The sequence below is a fragment of the Medicago sativa genome, chromosome 2, assembly GCF_051527215.1.
Source record: "Medicago sativa cultivar Bolivia chromosome 2, Bolivia_mono, whole genome shotgun sequence".
Classification (NCBI taxonomy): domain Eukaryota; kingdom Viridiplantae; phylum Streptophyta; class Magnoliopsida; order Fabales; family Fabaceae; genus Medicago; species Medicago sativa.
This window is the reverse complement of record NC_140750.1, coordinates 66,852,729-66,872,362: the sequence shown is the minus strand read 5'-3', so window position 1 is coordinate 66,872,362 and position 19,634 is coordinate 66,852,729. Positions and strand designations below refer to the sequence as shown.

The window sequence follows — 19,634 nt, the reverse complement described above, 5'->3', positions numbered from 1 at the left end:
GTTGAGACAACTCAAGGATGTTTTCAATGTTTTGATTATTTTTATATTCCAAAGACAATCCACCTTTGATTTAAAAATATATATAGTTTGAGTATTTTTTTTTTTTTTGTAACTTGCTTGTTTTTGAATAAAATAGCTATGTACACACTTAGGTCCAATGCACGAGATTGATGGTGGACACCCATGTTTGAATGTGTTCACAAATAGTACAAAAATTTGAGGAAAATTCAAAATTCAATGCTTTTTCTTTTCCCTTTCAAATCATTTTTTGAAGCTTGCTGGATTTAATAACAATAATATATAAGGATATTAATTTGTCCCTTGAGTGGAAGTTCCTGCGTTGATTGCTCCAATTGAGACAGCGGGTGGCTGGGGCAATGTAGACTTTTATCATGTTCTAGAACTTTTCAACTTTGGATTTGTGACATGAGAGAAGGAAGAAAATAAAGTGACATAAAATCTTGACTCGTCAATATTTTACCACATGTATGTAATATAGTGAATCATCACGTGTGTTTATGTTTTAAAACAGAACTTCTAAAAAGGGAAATGGTACAAGGTCATGCAACTTTGTTGTGAATTCAATCTCAAATCAAACTGTAAAAGAAACAATAATAGATATAACCAGGGCCGTTCTTAGAAAAATGGAGGCTCGGTTCTCATAAAAAAAAGAGGCCCCTAATAAAAATATGTATTTTTTTAAAAGAGAAAAAATTTATATTGTTTATTTTATTTTTTGAGAGGATAATTATAATGTTTGTTGTTAAACTTTGCTATTTTATACGACAATTATTTATCCAAAATTACAAGTGCTCTAAAATAATAATAAAAAAAATAGTGTTTTTATTTGTAAAAATATGTAGTTTATTAGGTTCAGGAGTGAATTAAATTAGGGAGATAACAGAGGATATGGAGGACATATGAGTATTTTGGTATGCTGGGAAAAAAATTAATGAAAAATTAATGAAAGAGGTAAATAAAAAGTAAACAAGGAGAGTTGAACCCATAATTAAATTAAGGAGATAACAGAGGATATGGAGGACATATGAGTATTTTGGTATGCTGGGAAAATAATTAATGAAAAATTAATGAAAGAGGTAAAGAAAAAGTAAACAAGGAGAGTTGTTAGTTGAACCATCAAGGCTTCATACACAATGCAATACCACTAGGGCACCTCTTTACAATTGTAATTTATACAGCGTTACTAATATATATCCCTATTTTACATTCATGTTACGAATAAAAAAATATTTTGGACCCCCAAATTTTGGAAGCCCGGTTCAGTAGCGCTGTTTGCACCCCCAGGGTCCAGCCTTGGATATAACAATAAGTGTAAAGTAAATCCACACATATAATCAACTAACAAAGATAAGGGAGTAGAAGAACAACACACTCTTGACCAAAAAAAAGAGAAGAACAACACACTAATGTTTGTTTACCCATGTTATAAATAGGATTTTTTTTTTGATATATTGAAGTTGTTTCTACAATACTAAAAAAAATGCTTAAATAGAGCGAAAGGTGGACCTCATAAGCTTTGTTTAACGGGCCTCATTCAAATAATGTGAAATAAATACAAATGGCTAATTTATAGTCTAATATTTACATCACTCTCCCTCAAACTAGTGAATAAAAATCAATCATTTTAAGATGGCAAGTAAGTTGGTTGAATCATTATGTTGGTTAACTCTTCGTTAGCACATCTTCCAGATGATACTTAGAAGAGATCTAGGTTGCAGTTATCAAAAGACTATCAAACTTTTCTTTAATGACATGTCGATTAATTTCAATGTGTTTTGTCCTGTCATGCTGAACAAGATTACGTGCAATATTGATGTCTTATTTATTCTGACAAAAAAGTTTCATAGGGTTTTCACGTTGCATCTTCAAATATTCTAGAACTTATTTTATCAATAATAGTCCACAAATCCTTGTGTCATAACTCTAAATTATGCTTCATCACTTGATTGAGTTACATACGCTTTCTTTCTTACTTCACCAAGCAACAAGGTTCCCGACATAGGAAAGTTTGATAGTCTGAAGTGGATCTTCTATCACTCACTAAACTTGCAGAATCAACATAAGTATAAGCCTCCATAGTTAGGCCTCCACCTCTTTTAAACAAGAGTAATTTCTTTGGTCCTCGTGAGCTTAGCTCAGTTGGTAGGGACAATGCATAATATATGCAAGGTCTGGGGTTCGAACCCCGGACACCACAAAAAAAAAAGTAATTTCTTTGGAGTGTATATAAGATATTGTATAACACTTTCTAGTTGAAGACCTCATAGATCTTATACCACTCACCGAACCTGCATAATCAACATAAGTATAAGCCTTTATAATTGGACTTCCACCTCTTTTAAGAAGCGTCTACAACGTACAAGTATCTTACTATTGAATCATGCATGAATAGGCTGAGCACACTAATGACATTTGTCAAATCTTCAATCCTAAAAAATTAAAGTATGGGGGAATTTGATTTTGACCACATAAATGGAATGAGGAGAGAATCACGAGAAAACTAATGTTTGAATCGTCGCAAACAGAGGCCGGAAAGGCAAAACTGAGAGTGTTCGTCAAGCAACAAGATGAAGGAGGCACATGTCGGGTCGTGTGGCGGTGGATCAGTATGCAATTTTGGGGTCTAACTGATCTAAGGGCAACAATCACAATGGTATGGTCATTGGTGAGAAAAACACTGCTAAAGTGGGACAAACATGAATGTACAATGATAAAGGTTAATCGGTGGCTCTGAAACGGATGAATCGTCAATTAGTGACGATTCGAGCACAAAACAGTAAAGGTTACTGAAAAATAACAAGAATCCGCAATGAAAGAGGACGAAAAAAAAAGGCAAAATTACACTTTTAGTCCCTTAACTTAATTTCAGGTAACAATTTGGTCCTTTATCTTTTTTTCATTTCAATTTGGTCCTTTTTGTCCATTTTCATATACATTTTCAAGCTTCAAATTTAATATTCTTATGCAAACATAGACGAGGATCATAGATTTGAAGACTGAAAGACCAAAAGAAAATAAAATCATGAATTTTAAGCTCAAAAATTCATATGAAAATGGACAAAAAGGACCAAATTGAAATGAAAAAAAGATAAAGGACCAAACTGTTACCTGAAATTAAGTTAAGGGACTAAAAGTGTAATTTTGCCAAAAAAAAATACCAGCAGAGATAACTAGGGTTTTTGCGAAGGCAAGTCCCAAATATCGGAAGCTTTGTTATATCATTGTAAAATGACTTTTTTGAAATATTGAATTTGTTTCTACAATGATGTAATAAACATGCTTAAATAGAGAGAAATGTAAACATAATGATCTTTGTTTAATGTGCCTCATTCTATTAATCCGAAGTAAATACAAATTACTATTTACAGTCTAATACTTACAACAACCAAGTTCGGCCCAATATAACCGAGTCCAGGCATGCTCCATTTACATCTTGCTCCATTTAGTTCATTTAGGGTTCGGATGAATGACATGTGGCAAAAAAGATTGAATGGTTGAGATTTGAAAATAAATAAAACATTTATTTTTAATAAAAAAAAAACCAATTAAACTTAATATGCGTTCTCTCTTCTCAACTTCCATTGTCACAAACTCTACCTCTCCCCATTCATCACCGCCGAATCCACCGATTGCACCGCCGTCCATCTCAATCGCACCACCGTCCACTCACAATAACAGGTTTCGAATCAGTCATTCGAGGATGTTGTTTCAACTGGAAAAAGAAACTTAAAACAATTGATTCAACTGCTACAACATGATTCAACTTAAAGATGCAAACAACTAATATTACAGAAACAATTCCTTTATTCTTTTCTTTTTTTATTGTTTGATAAAAGAAAATAACATCCAAAGAGATGAAATCAATTGAAAAAACCAACGAGATGAACTTCAATGGTGGCATGTGACGGCGGCAGTGAGATCGATGATGAGAGAAGATGGAGGCGAAGCAAGGAAGAGAGTGATTGATTGGAAGGGTAGCAATGGGCGGACGGGAGCCATGGAGGTGTTGACGGCGGTGAGAGATACAGAGAACAGGAAGTGGATACGGGAGAGAGGAAGTGGTATAACTCCTATGAGACCTCACTATCCAAGGTGTGTTTTTCACACTCTTACCACCTTATCTTTTTCTATGAATTGGGTTTGGAAGATTCAAACACCTTAAAATGTTACTATGTTCTTGTTTTGGCTAGCTTGTCACAATTATGATGTCCCCCTCCTGTATGCTCCACAATTAAGGATTACTGAAACAAACTAGAAATTAAAAGATGAAATTGGGAAGAACCCTTTTGATTTAACTGAAATATCAATCTCTGATAACAGAGAGATTTGATTACAAGATGTGAAATAGAAAAGTTCAGAGGGGAGAGAGAGAGAGTTTGGACTTATCAATTCACATGAGAATTAAAATAAATCTATCCTCCTATTTATAAGTCACGAAATCCTTCAGGTTTTGGTTAACCTTGTGTACTCTAGTGCTCCTACGCATTTCCTGAACTTGAGGACCACTCTTCTCTAATTCCTTCTCTTTCCTCACCTGTGGGCCCCTTGTTGCTGACTCAGCACTTACTGTATTTTGTCTTATTACAATACCATCCCCATTTAAGACAACCTTGTCCTCAAGGTTAAGGTCTGGGTAAGTGACCTTCATATCTTCCAAATCCTCCCAAGTGGCCTCAGTTTCTGACAGGTTTGTCCACTGGACAAGAACTTGGGGACTTTTGAATTCCCCCTGCTGCACCACACGTGCTGCTAGTATCTTAGCAGGTGTTATCACAGGTCCCATTTCAGCCATAGTTAAAGGTAAGGGCATGTATTGTTCAGTGGTCTCTCCTTTGAAAGGTTTCAATTGTGATACATGGAAAACTGAGTGAATTTTGGCTTCCTCTGGTAGTTGCAATTTGTAGGCCACAGCACCTACTTTGGCTATAATCAGGAAAGGTCCAAAGAATCTCATGCCTAGTTTCTGATTCTTGCGCAGAGCAACAGAGTGTTGCCTATATGGTTGTAACCTTACCAGCACCCAGTCACCTACCTGCAGTTCTACATCCCTCCTCTTCTTGTCAGCCTGATTTTTCATATACAGTTGAGCTTTTTCCAAGTTACTTTTGAGTTGTTGCAGTGTCTTGTCCCTTTCACCCAGTTGTTCCTGAACTGTAGCAGGGTCATTAGGATGGGGTCTGTATCTCATTACTGAAGGAGGGTCCCTTCCATATAAAGCTTTGAAGGGAGTCATACCAATGCTTGTGTGGTGGGCTGTATTATACCAGTACTCTGCCCAAGTAAGAGCTTTATACCAAGCCTTAGGATTCTCAAAAGTAAAACATCTCAAGAACATCTCTAAACACTTATTGAGAACCTCAGATTGTCCATCTGACTGTGGGTGATATGCAGAACTCATAGCTAGTGTGGTACCCTGTAGTTCAAACAGTTTCTTCCAAAAATTGCTGGTGAACACCTTGTCCCTGTCAGATACTATGGATTTTGGAACTCCATGCAACTTCACTATATTATTCATGAAGGCATCAGCTACTGTCTTGCTATTATAGTCACTTTTAAGTGGAATAAAGTGAGCAAATTTTGTCAACCTATCAATTACCACCATTATTGTAGTGTATCCATAAGAAGGAGGTAAACCAGTGATGAAGTCCATAGCAACATCTTCCCATACCTGAGATGGAATAGGCAGTGGTTGTAACAGTCCAGCTGGTAAGCATTGAGAAGCCTTTGCTTGTTGACAGATAGCACAGTTTTGCACAAACTCTTCAATATCCTTCTTCATGTTGTGCCAAAAATATTGGTAACAAATTCTAGCCATGGTTCTAGTGTTCCCTGAATGCCCTCCTATAGGAGATGTGTGGTTTTCCTTCAAAATTATTTGAATCAGCTCAGAGCTTTCGGGTATGACTACTCTACCTTTCCAATACAGCAACCCCCCTTTTGTTGTGTACTGAGGCTTCAGGTGTGGTTGTTCTTTGCACTGAGTTATAAGCTCCTGCAGTTTTTCATTATGGTGCACTTCTTCTAGCAATTTTTGCATAAGTTGTGTTTTTGGTTCAGACCAAGACATCATAAACATTCTGGACAAGGAGTCTGCAGCTATATTCTCCTTTCCTGGCTTGTATTCTATGACAAAATCATACCCCAGAAATTTATGTAGCCACTCCTGCTGTTCTGGAGTTTGCAGGCTTTGGTCCATTAAGCTCTTCAAACTTTTCTGATCTGTTCTAATAATGAACTTGCTCCCCAACAAGTAGTGTCTGAATTTTGAAATAGCTTCAGCTATTGCCAGCATTTCTCTAAAGTAGGCAGACTTCTTCTGGTTTCTGGGTGCCAGCTTCTTAGAAAAAAATGCTATAGGATGGCCATTTTGGTGAAGGACTGCTCCAACTCCTATGCCTGAAGCATCAGTTTCTAAAATGAATGTTTGTTGAAAGTTGGGTAGAGCCAATACTGGTGCTGATGTAACCGCCTTTTGTAACTCTTCAAAAGCCTGCTGAGTTGTTTCATTCCAGCAAAAAGCATCTTTTCTTAACAGGTCTGTTAAGGGTGCTGCTATCTTAGCATAGGATTTAATGAATCTCCTATAGTAGCCTGTTAGTCCCAAGAATCCCCTTAGTTGTTTCAAGTTTGTAGGTTTTGGCCACTTTATTACTGCTTCTACTTTTGTAGCTTCCATTGCTACACCGTTCCCTGACACCACATGCCCCAAATACTCTATCTCTTCCACCCCAAAAGCACATTTGGATAACTTCACATATAAAGTATTTTGACTTAGCACCTGCAAAACTGCTTCTAAGTGTGTGAGATGATCCTTCCAAGTAGTGCTATACACCAAGATGTCATCAAAAAAAACTAGTACATATTTCCTCAAAGCATGCTGAAAGATTTGGTTCATGAGGCTTTGAAATGTAGCTGGTGCACTGGTCAATCCAAATGGCATCACTAGCCATTCATAATGACCATGGTGAGTTCTGAAAGCAGTTTTGTGTCTGTCTTCTGGTTGAATTAATATCTGGTGGTAACCAGATCGTAAATCCAGTTTGGAAAAATACTTGGCACCACAAAGTTCATCCAGCAACTCATCTACAGTAGGCATAGGAAAACTATCCTTGACTGTGATAGCATTTAGAGCTCTATAATCTGTGCAAAATCTCCAACTTCCATCTTTCTTTTTCACTAAGACAATAGGAGATGAGAAAGGACTGTTGCTTGGTTGGATGATTCCTTGTTCTAACATTTCCTTCACCATCTTTTCTATCTGCTCCATTTGGCTGTGGGGATACCGATAAGGCTTGACCTTGACTGGTTGAGATCCTTCTTTTAATGTAATAACGTGATTCTGAGCTCTTTGAGGAGGTAGACCTTCTGGTGTGTTGAACAGTTCCCTATAAGTGTGCAGTAACATGGCAATTTCAGGTGCCATTTGCTCTGGCATGTCCTCCCATGTGTCATTTTTTGTGGCAGCTTGTACCCTCTCAACAGTGAACACCTCTTCAATACTTTTAGTGTTTTGCATCCTTCTCAGCTGATGCAACTGTGCGTGCCCCGGGCCCCCATTTAGTTCACCCTGCAAGGTGATGAATTTTCCTCTTTGGAAAAACTTCAAGGTCAAAGCTGAATAATCTGCTACGTGTGGACCCAGTGTAGCCAACCATTCTGAACCCAGAATCAGATCTGCACCTGCTACAGGCAGTAGGTAAGCAGGAATTACTATCTCATGCTCCTGTATCATCACTGGTAATTTTGTCACCACCCCTTCTGCAGTCATAGTTTGACCATTGCCCACTAGTACTTTGAAACATGGTGCAGGCTCTACAGGTAATTTTAGAAAATTGGCAATTCTAGGTTGAACAAAATTTTCAGAACTTCCTCCATCAATCAGAATGTGTACTTGGAGTTTGCCAATTTTTCCCATAAAACGCATTGTCCCACGGCTGTTTGTCCCTTTCAACGCATTTAAGGACAAGTAATGCTCTGTTTCTGTTGGTTGTATGATGTTTTCTGTAGTATCAGGTGGTTCAGGACTCACATCTATTTCTTCCTCTGTTTCAATTTCAGTTTGCAACAACATCAGGTGTTTGTTTGGGCATTTGTGGGTAAATGAGAATTTGTCATCGCACCAGTAACATAAACCCTTATCTTTCCTTAGTTGCATTTCTGCTGGGGTGATTCTTTTGATATTTGGGTTTTTTTGGTTAGGGTTCATTGGTCTTGTGGGTGGTGTATGAAGTATGGGTGGATTGTTTGGTTTTTGGTTGTAGTTTGAATTGAAGGGGACTCTATTTTGGAATTGTGTAGTTTGTGGTGGGTTTTTCTGTGGTTTGGTTGATGAGTTGTATTTTTCTTCGTAAACTTTGGCTAGTGATACTGCTTTCACAATGGAAGGAGGAGTGTGAATCATCACATCTCTTCTGATTTCAGGGTTTAAACCACTAACAAAACAATCAACAAGGGCATCAGTGCTTAACCCATAAACTCTGTTTGCTAGAGCATTAAATTGCAGGTAATAATCACTAACAGTTCCAGATTGATTCAACTTAAATAATGAAGCTCGGGGACAATCATAGATTGAAGGACCAAAATCCAATTCTAAGGCTCTGGTGAATTCAACCCAGGAATTAAAAGGCTGAGTTCTTTGAATCATCTGAAACCAAGGAACCACATCTTGATCTAAATGAACAGATGTGATTGTTAATCGATCCTTATCAGGGGTTTCATAGTAATCGAAGAACTGTTCAGCTCGAAAAATCCATTCCAGAACATTTTTTCCATCAAAACGAGGAAAATCCAGCTTAACATTTCTTACCTGAAACGGAGCTTTGCTCGAGTTCGCAGCACCATGGGAAGAGTTCTGAGCATTGTTGCGTAGGAGAATTGCAAGAGCATCGTTGATACGATCTAACTTCGCATCCGCTGTTGCCTGTCGATCCTCCATTTGCTGAAATCGCGTTTCACTTGCTGAACCCAATCGGTCGAATTGGATCTGAAAATCATCATGAATCTGCTTGATATCTTCTGCGTTTTTCTTCACTTCGACCGTGAGCTCCTTCATCCTAGTGTTTTCTGCCATGGTGAGATGAAAGCACCAATGAAACAAACTAGAAATTAAAAGATGAAATTGGGAAGAACCCTTTTGATTTAACTGAAATATCAATCTCTGATAACAGAGAGATTTGATTACAAGATGTGAAATAGAAAAGTTCAGAGGGGAGAGAGAGAGAGTTTGGACTTATCAATTCACATGAGAATTAAAATAAATCTATCCTCCTATTTATAAGTCACGAAATCCTTCAGGTTTTGGTTAACCTTGTGTACTCTAGTGCTCCTACGCATTTCCTGAACTTGAGGACCACTCTTCTCTAATTCCTTCTCTTTCCTCACCTGTGGGCCCCTTGTTGCTGACTCAGCACTTACTGTATTTTGTCTTATTACAATTACCTCAATGTAACATTTGCGAAAGATTTAGCCTGTCATGAGAGAAAAAAGAAAAACATCGGTTAGACTTGCTTATGACTTTAAATTTGATTTGTCAACAATTGAAGTACTACTTAACATAGAAATTTTATTGCTTCAATTATTATTTTTTTAACGGCAAAATTTTATTCCTTCAATTATTTTTGATGAAATGAAGCAAAACTGATTTGATAGGCTGCCATTGATTGCATTTCACACTCTTACCAGTAGCTAAGGAAAGTTTTTCCATGCAAAAAACACTAATAGTTAAGGTGATAGAGTGTCTACATGTCTCAAACATCTCAAAAGCTAAAAAGAAGAAGATTGATAACATCTAATCCTGATATTATAAACAAAGTCATGCATGGCCGGTCCAAAGGTCAATCACCTCAAACTATGGTTTTAGGCTTTAAAATTTGGGGAAAAAATGACTAAAGAAATTTAATTTAATTATAAACATAATATGATAAATTAGTTATAGATGGTTGCTCAACTTAGTTAGTCAAGATCGAACTTTGAACTGAGCGTAATTTGATTTTTATTTGATTTTCGTAAGTCTTGTGTTACTTTTTTATTGTATAAGGCCCGATAATAAAATTTGTTTTAAACCTCTAAACATGTTGGTATTAGAATATAAAATATTCATTTAGTTCATTATGCTATGATATGTATTTATACAATGATGTTGTCTAAGGGTGGCCCACCATTATCTCATATTCTTTTTGCTGATGATGTTATGTTATTTTGTGAAGCTAGTATTGAACAGGTCAAAGTGGTTATGGATACCTTAGAGGAGTTTTGTTCAGCTTCAGGGTTAAGGATTAATACCTTAAAATCCAAAGCTATGTGTTCTAGGATGGTTCAAAGGGGTAGAAAACGTGAGCTGCAAGATATTTCAACTATTAAATTTGTGGCGGATTTGGGTCATTATCTTGGTTTTCCTCTTGTCAAGGGTCAAGTTTCTCGAGATGTATATAATGACGTTGTTGACAAAGTTTCAAAAAGGCTAGCTACTTGGAAAGGAAATATCTTGAATAAAGCAGGACGAGCCTGCCTAGTGAAGTCTGTCACAACAACAATTCCCGTTTATACCATGCAACTTCACTATCTTCCTACTTATGTTTGCAATAGGTTGGATAAGATGTCAAGGAGTTTCCTTTGGGGAGGTGATGGGATCTCTCGAACTTGGAATCATGTTAATTGGAATATGGTTACAACCCCTAAACGCTTTGGTGACCTAGGTATTCGTGAAGCTAGACTTACCAATTTAGCTCTGCTTGGTAAGTTAGTGTGGAGCATGCTTCATAATAAAGATAAATTGTGGGTGAAAGTTCTTTCCCATAAATACATGGGCAACACGTCTTTATGGATGAATAAGAAACCTAATAAACCATCAATCACTTGGCGTGGTATTCAACATGCCATTACAAATTTTGCTGCAGGGTATAGTTTTCGTGTAGGCTCCGGAAACTCATCGATTTGGAATATTGACTGGACACAACTCGGTCCCCTCTGCCCATTGGTCCCATTTGTTAACATCGGTGATTCAGTTATGTGTTTGAAGGATGTGTGGGAGGATGGTAGGTGGAACTTGCAGGATCTTGCCACTATGATACCTACCGATATTGTTCACCATATTCATCAGCTTCCAGCTCCTAATAACTTGGATGTACGACTTCAAGATGCGTGGACTTGGAGGCATGCAAAGAAAGGTGAATATACTTGCTCGAGTGGATATTATTGGCTTCTTCAACAAAATAGAGATTGGAATGTGAATTGTAACATGAATTGGCTTTGGCGCCTTAAGGTACCAGCAAAACTTCAACACTTTCTATGGCTTTGTTTTCACAATGCTCTCCCTATTAATGCCCGTCGGCATAATTGCAACATGGTAGCTTCTCCTAGCTGCACCCGTTGCTCTTCACCCATAGAGGATATTCTTCACTGTTTACGTGATTGCCCGCACTCTAAAGAGCTTTGGCTCCGCTTGAATATGGGGCGTTATAATAATTTTTTCTCTGAATTTGATGTCAAGGTTTGGCTTCATGAGATGACAAAAGGTACTTCCTCAATTTTGTTTGTTACAGGAGTATGGTATGCTTGGTGTTGGAGAAACAATGCTATTTTTGAGGATCAACATTGGCGTATTCAAGATGTGGTGCGAAAGATTTTTTTGTTGCATGACGAATGCATTTCTTACTATCGCAATCCTGGTTTAGACCCACACTCGTCGCGCCTCTTAGCTCATTGGATCCCCCCTCCAGAAGGTACACTCAAACTCAATATAGATGGCAGCTTTCTAGACAATTTTGGTTGTTTAGGTGCTGGTGGTGTTGTTCGCAACCACGATGGAGATTGGATAACTGGTTTTTCCCATTATGAAGTTGGAGGTGATGCGTTATTAGCTGAGTTACGTGCTATCCAGATAGGTCTTGATTTTTGTAGTAAAAATGGTTATGTCAACATTATTTGTGAGAGTGATTGTTTGGAAGCAGTTGACCTGATTATTGATGGTCACGATCATACCTTGCACACTTATGCTACTGACATCCTTCATATTAGAGATGTTTTACATGCAAATGAAAATACAACATTGGTGCATGTTCTTAGGGAACAAAACATGTGTGCAGATTTTTTGGCTAAGGAAGGATGACATGGAAGGTGCTCTGCTCACTGGAACTGCCCTCCGCCTGACATGGAATCTCTCATCCTGAGAGATAAGCTTGGAACTTAATTTCGTCTCTCTTTTTTTTTCTTTTTCTTTTTCCTCGTTACCTTGTAACACTACCAAAAAAAATATAATGATGTTGTCTTGGGCCTCAAGTATCTCTAACTTAAGCATCAAGTATCTTGGGCATCAAATATATGTAACTTGTGCCTCAATTATCTCTAACTAATATACAATATATTAATAATTTATATAATGAATATTTTATATTCTAATAGTTGGTATATCCATGTATGTAGTCATTAATTATATTATAAACAGATGAAGATTATCTCAAAAAAAATTCTCATGTTTTCTCATATGTTTAGATCTAAACATGTTGGTATATCCATGTAGTCATTAATTATATTATAAACAGATGAAGATTCTCTCAAAAAAAATTTCTCATGTTTTCTCATATGTTTAGATCTCAACCATTAAAATTAATTTTTGCTAAAAAAAAAAAATTGTCTCTCATTTGTAATGGATGGTGGAGATTTCAATGAACCTCATATCACATGATAAGATACATTCCCATTATAAAACATAAGCAAACATACATGACCGCACACAAAAAATATTAAAAGTGTAATTGAGATAACATTAAAAACGGAATTCGAGTTAAAGGTTAGGCTTCTTATCGCTATAAACACAGAGAGTGCTTATACATAGACACATATAGATGGCATACATCCCTTAAACCCCCACACATAAATGCAACATGTGGCAATGTGAGTCCAAAATAATTACATATCCTTTATTGCACATTACCAAAATACCCTTTCACATAGGGTTTGTACAAGAGTGGTATAGAAAAAGGGTGTCTATCTATATTTTTTCAAACACAAAGATCTATAAAGGACACAAAATTATCATCTTCAACAGTCAAAATAATGTGGACCGACCAAAATCACAAGCAGACACCAAAATATCATGGAGAAATCAATAAGTATGTGAAACAATCTATATTAAGGATTTACCTTTCTAAAATAGTTTTTCCTAATTTTATCAACAATCACATCACTATCAAACATTAACATTTTCCATGCAAATATATGTTTTACTATACTCAATGACGAGAGAATCAAACCTCGGACCAAATGTTAAGGGGTTAGTTTTTCTCCTAACATATATTTTTTCATACAAATAATTTATCTTAAAAAATGAAAAATCACATTAGACATATTTATAAACAAGAGTATATACATTAATTACATTACTGGCTTTTCTTAATATATGTGAAAAGTATTATAACCCTTGTAAATACTCCTCCCGTCCTTGTTATAAGAAAATTTTCAAAAAGAAATTTATCATATTTATAGAAAAAATGTCAACTTGTAAGGTGTAACTATTACTTAAAAGATTTTTCTACTCCTCATTTAATGTATGCCTTTTTAATATTAGTAGATGTGTTTAATATTGCATAATTTTCTATATAGATACACCCTCCGGTCACTATTATAAGCAAAAAACAACATTTTGGATTCATTCATTTAATGATGTATGTGGTCTATAATAAAGACCAAATATGATAAATGTTTTTGGTGATATATGTGTAAAAGTGTTTAAAAGGTTGCAATAGTTAATGGTTCCATTGATTGTGATTTTTTTCTCTCTTCTTATAATAAAGACGTGAGGAAGTAAGCAAAAGTGTGATTTTTCTGTGGCTAAAAGTTAATGTTGTTGTATTATATTGACAAATATGAAAATTTGTTTGACCTCTAATGTAGATACATATGCTTTGACCCTCTCTATCCAAAGCACAAAATAACCTGTCAATTAATTCAATTACAAAGCCAACTCTTGAAAAACCAACATATATAGGAGTTTTAGTCCAACTTTTGAACCAAGAACTAATGAATGGAAAGCTTCAAGGTGCTAGTTTATTGCTTTCTAGTCTTCCACTTCATACCAACCTTCAATACCTTAGAAACCATTGTTCCAGGACAATCTCTCCAACATAATGAGACTTTAATCTCAACAAATGAGACTTTTGAAGCAGGTTTCTTCAACTTTGGTCGGATGGTTGTGTTAGGAGAGTTAAGTTAGATTATTGCCAAACGTCTATCAGGTTTCATTCCAAAATCTCAAGAAAAGTGGAATTCGCAAATTTGGTCGGATGGTTGTGTTAGGAGAGTTAAGTTAGATTGTGACAATAATGATAGATTTTCGAAACTTATGGGAATGAAGTTGCCAGATACATCAAAATCTTGGTTTAATAAGAGCATGAACCTTGAAGAATGTCAGAGATTCTGTATTGGAAACTGTAATTGCACAGCATATGCAAATTTAGATATCAGAGATGGTGGAAGTGGCTGCTTGCTTTGGTTTAATAACATTTTGGATGTCAGAAAATTACCCTCTGGAGGACAAGACCTTTACATAAGAGTTGCAGCTTCAGAATTAGGTATTAAACTGCTAATACTTTATTCCATTTATTATTCCATTGATGTTTATTTACCGTGTCACCGAAGTTAATGAATTGACCATTTTAACTGACACTTTATATTTTAAGGATCTATTTGTTAATTTGTGAAATTCAGAGATTATTTGTACTGATACTCACAATTTTGAGGACCAATTTCTGTATTCATTAAACTCAGTCTAAGCCTTGATTTGTTCAATATTAGTTGTTATACATAGAAATCCATGGCTGCATATAATTATTATTATATTTTGATTGTGAACTGCTTTTTTATGTCAACTATTGGAATTCTTAGCTGCTCAAAAAAAAAAACTTTGGTGTGTTAACTAACAGTTCTTTTAACCTATCAGACCATAGCACAGGCTTGAACAAGAAGAAACTTGCAGGAATTCTAGTAGGCTGTATTGTGTTTATTGCGATCATAGTCATACTTGGAGTCGCCATACACCGCAATTGGAGGAAGAATCTAGAGAATCCTGGTAATTTTTCAGTTATTTTAAACTGATTTATTTTGTTTTATGTATAAATGATTGTTCAAAAATCGAAACTATAGTCTCTGGTATGATGAACTAAGTGGTTGGTCTTAAATGGTTAATGATTTTCAGTTAAAACCGTTCATGAGAATTCGAATTTGAATCCTAACTGAAATAATTATTGGCCAGACTTAAGATACAACCTAGTTGAACTCCAAATTATCAAAGCTCCTTTCCCCAAGAATCGGAGGGTCAAGAGCAAAAAAAGTTCTGATATATTATTGTTTGGTAACCATTGTCAATCATTCTTCTATCCTTTCAGAGGAGAATCAATTTATTTAGCTCGAACAATCACACAGACAACAAAAAGAATGAAGACATTGACATACCAATATTTCAATTATCAACTATAGCTATTGCAACAAATAACTTCTCGATTGATAATAAATTGGGGCAAGGAGGATTTGGACCGGTTTACAAGGTATAATGCGTCTATTTATTTATTTATTTTTGGAAACCATGTCGTTGGTGCGAAGTAGTGTAATGTTGGTATAGTTTGATAGAAGTACTTGTAGAAAAGAAAATGATAGGATAATTTTATAGTAACCATGAGTATTCTAATTCTAACTAGTATACTTATATAAGTTCAAAATCAACTTCTGCACCACTTTTTTTTTTTTTATAAGCTATTTCCCTTAATTTATCCATAACACCTATAAACTTGTAAAAGCTTTTTAACAAGTTAAGAACTGAATATGAAAAACTTGTATCAGGGTAAATTTGTTTTCATTAGCTTCTCTAAGTTTCCAAATAATAATTGTCAGGGTAAATTGGAAAATGGACAAGATATAGCTGTGAAGAGGCTTTGCAATACTTCAGGACAAGGACCAAATGAATTCATAAATGAAGTTAAGCTAATTGCCAATCTTCAGCATCGAAATCTAGTAAAGCTACTTGGTTGTTGCATTCAAAACGATGAGAAACTCTTGATATATGAATTCATGATCAACAGAAGCCTGGACTACTTCATTTTTGGTTTGAGATTTTATCCTATATATCACTTGTTTTGATTTTATGTATCTTGATCAATTTGTTTCTTCTTCTAACTAAGCCGGGAACTTTTTATTATCAGATCAAACGAGAAAAAGTTTACTGAATTGGACTCAACGATTCCAAGTTATTTGTGGGATTGCTCGAGGACTTCTTTATCTTCATGAAGACTCTAGATTAAGGATTATCCACAGAGATCTCAAGACCAGCAATATTCTTCTAGACGAAAATATGAATCCGAAAATATCAGACTTTGGTCTTGCTAGAACATTATGGGGAGATGAAGCTGAAGGAGAAACAAGAAGAATAGTAGGAACTTAGTAAGTATGCTTAAATTGATGACTTTAATTTGTTTCTTTATAAAATATAAATATTCACTATCCTGTTTTCTAAGCCCCTTATCTTTTTTTTCTTTACTGTGTTTCAGTGGTTACATGTCTCCAGAGTTTGCAACACGTGGATTTTTCTCGGTGAAATCTGATGTCTTTAGTTTTGGCGTTATTATACTAGAGACAATTAGTGGAAACAAGAACCGCGAATATTGTGACTATGATGATCTTGATCTTCTTGGATATGTAAGTCTAAGGATTTAGTCCACTTGAAACAACATATGTATTGGCATATTTAAAGCAGTGTTGTCAATCACGTATCGCAAAAAGCCATTTGACAACATTTGCATTAAATTGTTTACCGCGGAACAATAACATTTCGTAGCACTATTTTGTTACTATATCTTTTTGATAACACTGATTTAAAAGTAAACTCAAAACTCAAAATCTTAATTTTTGTATCCTTAGGCATGGAGACTGTGGAGCGAAACAACGCCGTTGAAGCTGATAGAAGAATCTCTACGCGATTCTTTTGTTGGAGCAGAAGCTGAAATATTGAGATGTATTCAGATAGGGCTTTTATGTGTTCAAGAGAAAGCTGATGATAGGCCAGACATGTCCGCTGCAGTTCTAATGCTGAATGGTGAAAAAGCATTGCCTAAGCCAAAGGAACCAGCCTTTTATCCGCGTCAATGCGACTCTTCATCAGGAACTAGTAAGCTGCATTCAAATAATGATGTTTCAATGACATTGTTACAAGGAAGATAGTCTATATGAAACTAAGGGCCAATTCTCCTGTCAATACAAATTTGGCATTTTTGTAGAAGTACTAACTTAAGGGAACAATTTCTGGTAAAAGATTCATTTATGTGTATCTTCATTAAAGATGACCAAATAGCATTGATTTTTATGTTGTTTGGATCTCATCAGACTTTCAGAGTAAGAGTGTATAGGCCAGAGTAGCATTATCATTACTTAGTGAAAGATTAGTTGGTACATATGTATTATGAAACATTGCACTAAATACACCTACAATATCATATCATATCATGTATGACATATTATTGAAAAAGGTACTAGACATTCTAAGATAATTGTCCTATACTTGCAGTCCATTCCTCTATTTTATGGAAAGACATTCTAAGATAATTGTCATATACCTGCAGTCCATTCCTCTAATTCTAATAAAGTCATCCTATACTTCACCATCGAAATCAAAATACAAAGCATATGTGACTTGTTAAGAATTTTATTTGGACTTTCATGGTTATATAAGCACAAATCTATATTTTACAAATCTAATATACTACCTTTTGAAGTTGGGTTGGGGAGGAGCCCATTAATAAAAAAAACTCGTAACTATTGTTTCTTCTGAAATTATATTGGTTTTGATTACTCAACCTATGATACCTCTACGTATAAATTTAAGACTGCTTTTTTTTTTTTTTTATTTCTCATGCGCCCTATGCAATTCGGATCTTAAAATCCGATCGGCATAAACACTTTATAAAACCTCCCAGAACACGTTAAAACATTTCGGATTTTAGAATCTGAACAGGATGCACGAGACACTCATAGGGTGAAAAAGTAATGCCCTAAATTTACTGGAATGTAATCTTTTGGAAGCATCCCTTATGTATGATTACTTGAGAAAAAAATAATGTGATTTTTGAGTTTAACATGTGTTGACCTCCCTTATAGTTTGTTAAAATGTCACTCACATTCTCTCTGGCTTTTAGATGAACATTGACGCTACTTATTTGTGTGATAAATGGTTATATTCTGTTAGCAAATTTTCATTTAAGAACTTGATATCATGATTTTCCCTATACCATAAATTTCTATAAGAGATAGGAAAACATATTCTTGATACTTTTATGCCATTATTTTTGCCTCTCTACCTTTTCTTTTATTGCATCCTTTGATGGTGAAGATGCTTATCTTTTATGAGAAAATAGAATTGTTTTCTCTTTTATGAGTTGAGCCTGTTTGAAACACTTCTCAAAACCTCTTTTTTATTTTTTAAAAACTTGAAAATTAAAAACTTGTTTGCTAAACTATTTATAAAATTACAGTTTTCGAAATTGTTTTGAATCTTTTAGTTTTGGGGACTAAAAAACTAAAACTTATAAAAAGATAACTATTATGAGAAGAGGATGTGTATATTTTAAAAACTGGAAACAAAAACTATTTCAAACAGACCTAATGTCTCTTCTTTTCCTTTCAACTTTTCATAATTTTATAGTTGTAATCACCATTCAAAAGGGAGAGGATAGGGATGTCCTTTATTTTGAATTTCAAAATAAGACCAGATTGGCTTAAATTACAATTAGACCAAACCATCACATTAGATCGTCCTTTATTTAAGAGGACTGCTATTTGGTGCGAAAGGATTAACGTACGGCTAGCATACGAAACATGGGTGAGAGTGGTATTATAATTTTAAAATAAATAAAAGTTAAACTAAATTACAATTAGAAGCACATCTAATGGTTATTATTGATTTGTTGTTTTTCGTAGTTAACCTATCGTACTAAGAAGCTTTATCCTTTATTTAAAGGGTCATGTTAATGGTACCCTGGGATACTAATTAAGAAAGTTAAAAATATAAAATTTTTATTAAAAAACAATAACTTGTTGACTTTTATAAAATGAAATATTCCACTTTTCATCATTTTCCAATGCAAAATTTCTATATTAGTCTCTTTAACTAGTGCTCCGGGGACACTATTTAACCATTTCCTTATTTAAAGTCAATCTATTATTGTATGGTCGACACTTATTATTAAAAGGGTTTTTCTATCATGTGCAAGCAAATTTGCACATGATAAACCCAATTAACCCAATTAATTATAGGTCTAAAGTAATATCAAAAACATAGTTGAGGGAAAAAAAAAAGGTAATTTAACCAACTTTTATTTAGTCTGTTTAATGTTAGTGCTACCATGTAAAGAGATGCGAAAATTTTGCTGCTCATGGCTTTGTATTGTTGGAGTAGCTAGAACCTAGAAGTGTAGGATGCAAGTCTTGCTGGGGAAATAGCCATGATTCAATTTCAAATGTCTTTTGTAAGGAATCCTTTTATATCTAATGAATGAGTTGTTTACCGTAAAAAATGAATTATGTAATTCTTTGTTTTATTTTTTTTCTTCATATAATTAGTTTATTGAAATGTT

The 19,634-nt window shown here is 35.0% G+C and overlaps 1 protein-coding gene across 1 annotated transcript; it reads left to right on the top strand.

The window, feature by feature from the left end:
- The first annotated feature begins 13,943 nt into the window (after window positions 1–13,943).
- LOC146949899 (G-type lectin S-receptor-like serine/threonine-protein kinase SD1-1) lies at window positions 13,944–17,482 on the top strand. Its single transcript, XM_085745905.1, has 7 exons — window positions 13,944–14,588; window positions 14,957–15,085; window positions 15,402–15,560; window positions 15,904–16,114; window positions 16,212–16,449; window positions 16,557–16,704; window positions 16,927–17,482. Exons 4-7 carry the CDS (start codon window positions 16,081–16,083, stop codon window positions 17,224–17,226), a joined length of 720 nt encoding a protein of 239 aa, XP_085602031.1. The 5' UTR covers window positions 13,944–14,588; window positions 14,957–15,085; window positions 15,402–15,560; window positions 15,904–16,080; the 3' UTR covers window positions 17,227–17,482.
- Window positions 17,483–19,634: the final 2,152 nt, after the last annotated feature.

What these genes read in the sequence shown, in the direction of transcription:
- LOC146949899 (XM_085745905.1), top strand. Translation starts at nt 16,081, where the DNA reads ATGATCAACAGAAGCCTGGACTACTTCATTTTTG. An exon ending in CCTGGACTACTTCATTTTTG is followed by an intron (nt 16,115 to 16,211) that starts GTTTGAGATTTT and finishes TTTTATTATCAG; the next exon opens with ATCAAACGAGAAAAAGTTTA. An exon ending in ATCTTGATCTTCTTGGATAT is followed by an intron (nt 16,705 to 16,926) that starts GTAAGTCTAAGG and finishes TTGTATCCTTAG; the next exon opens with GCATGGAGACTGTGGAGCGA.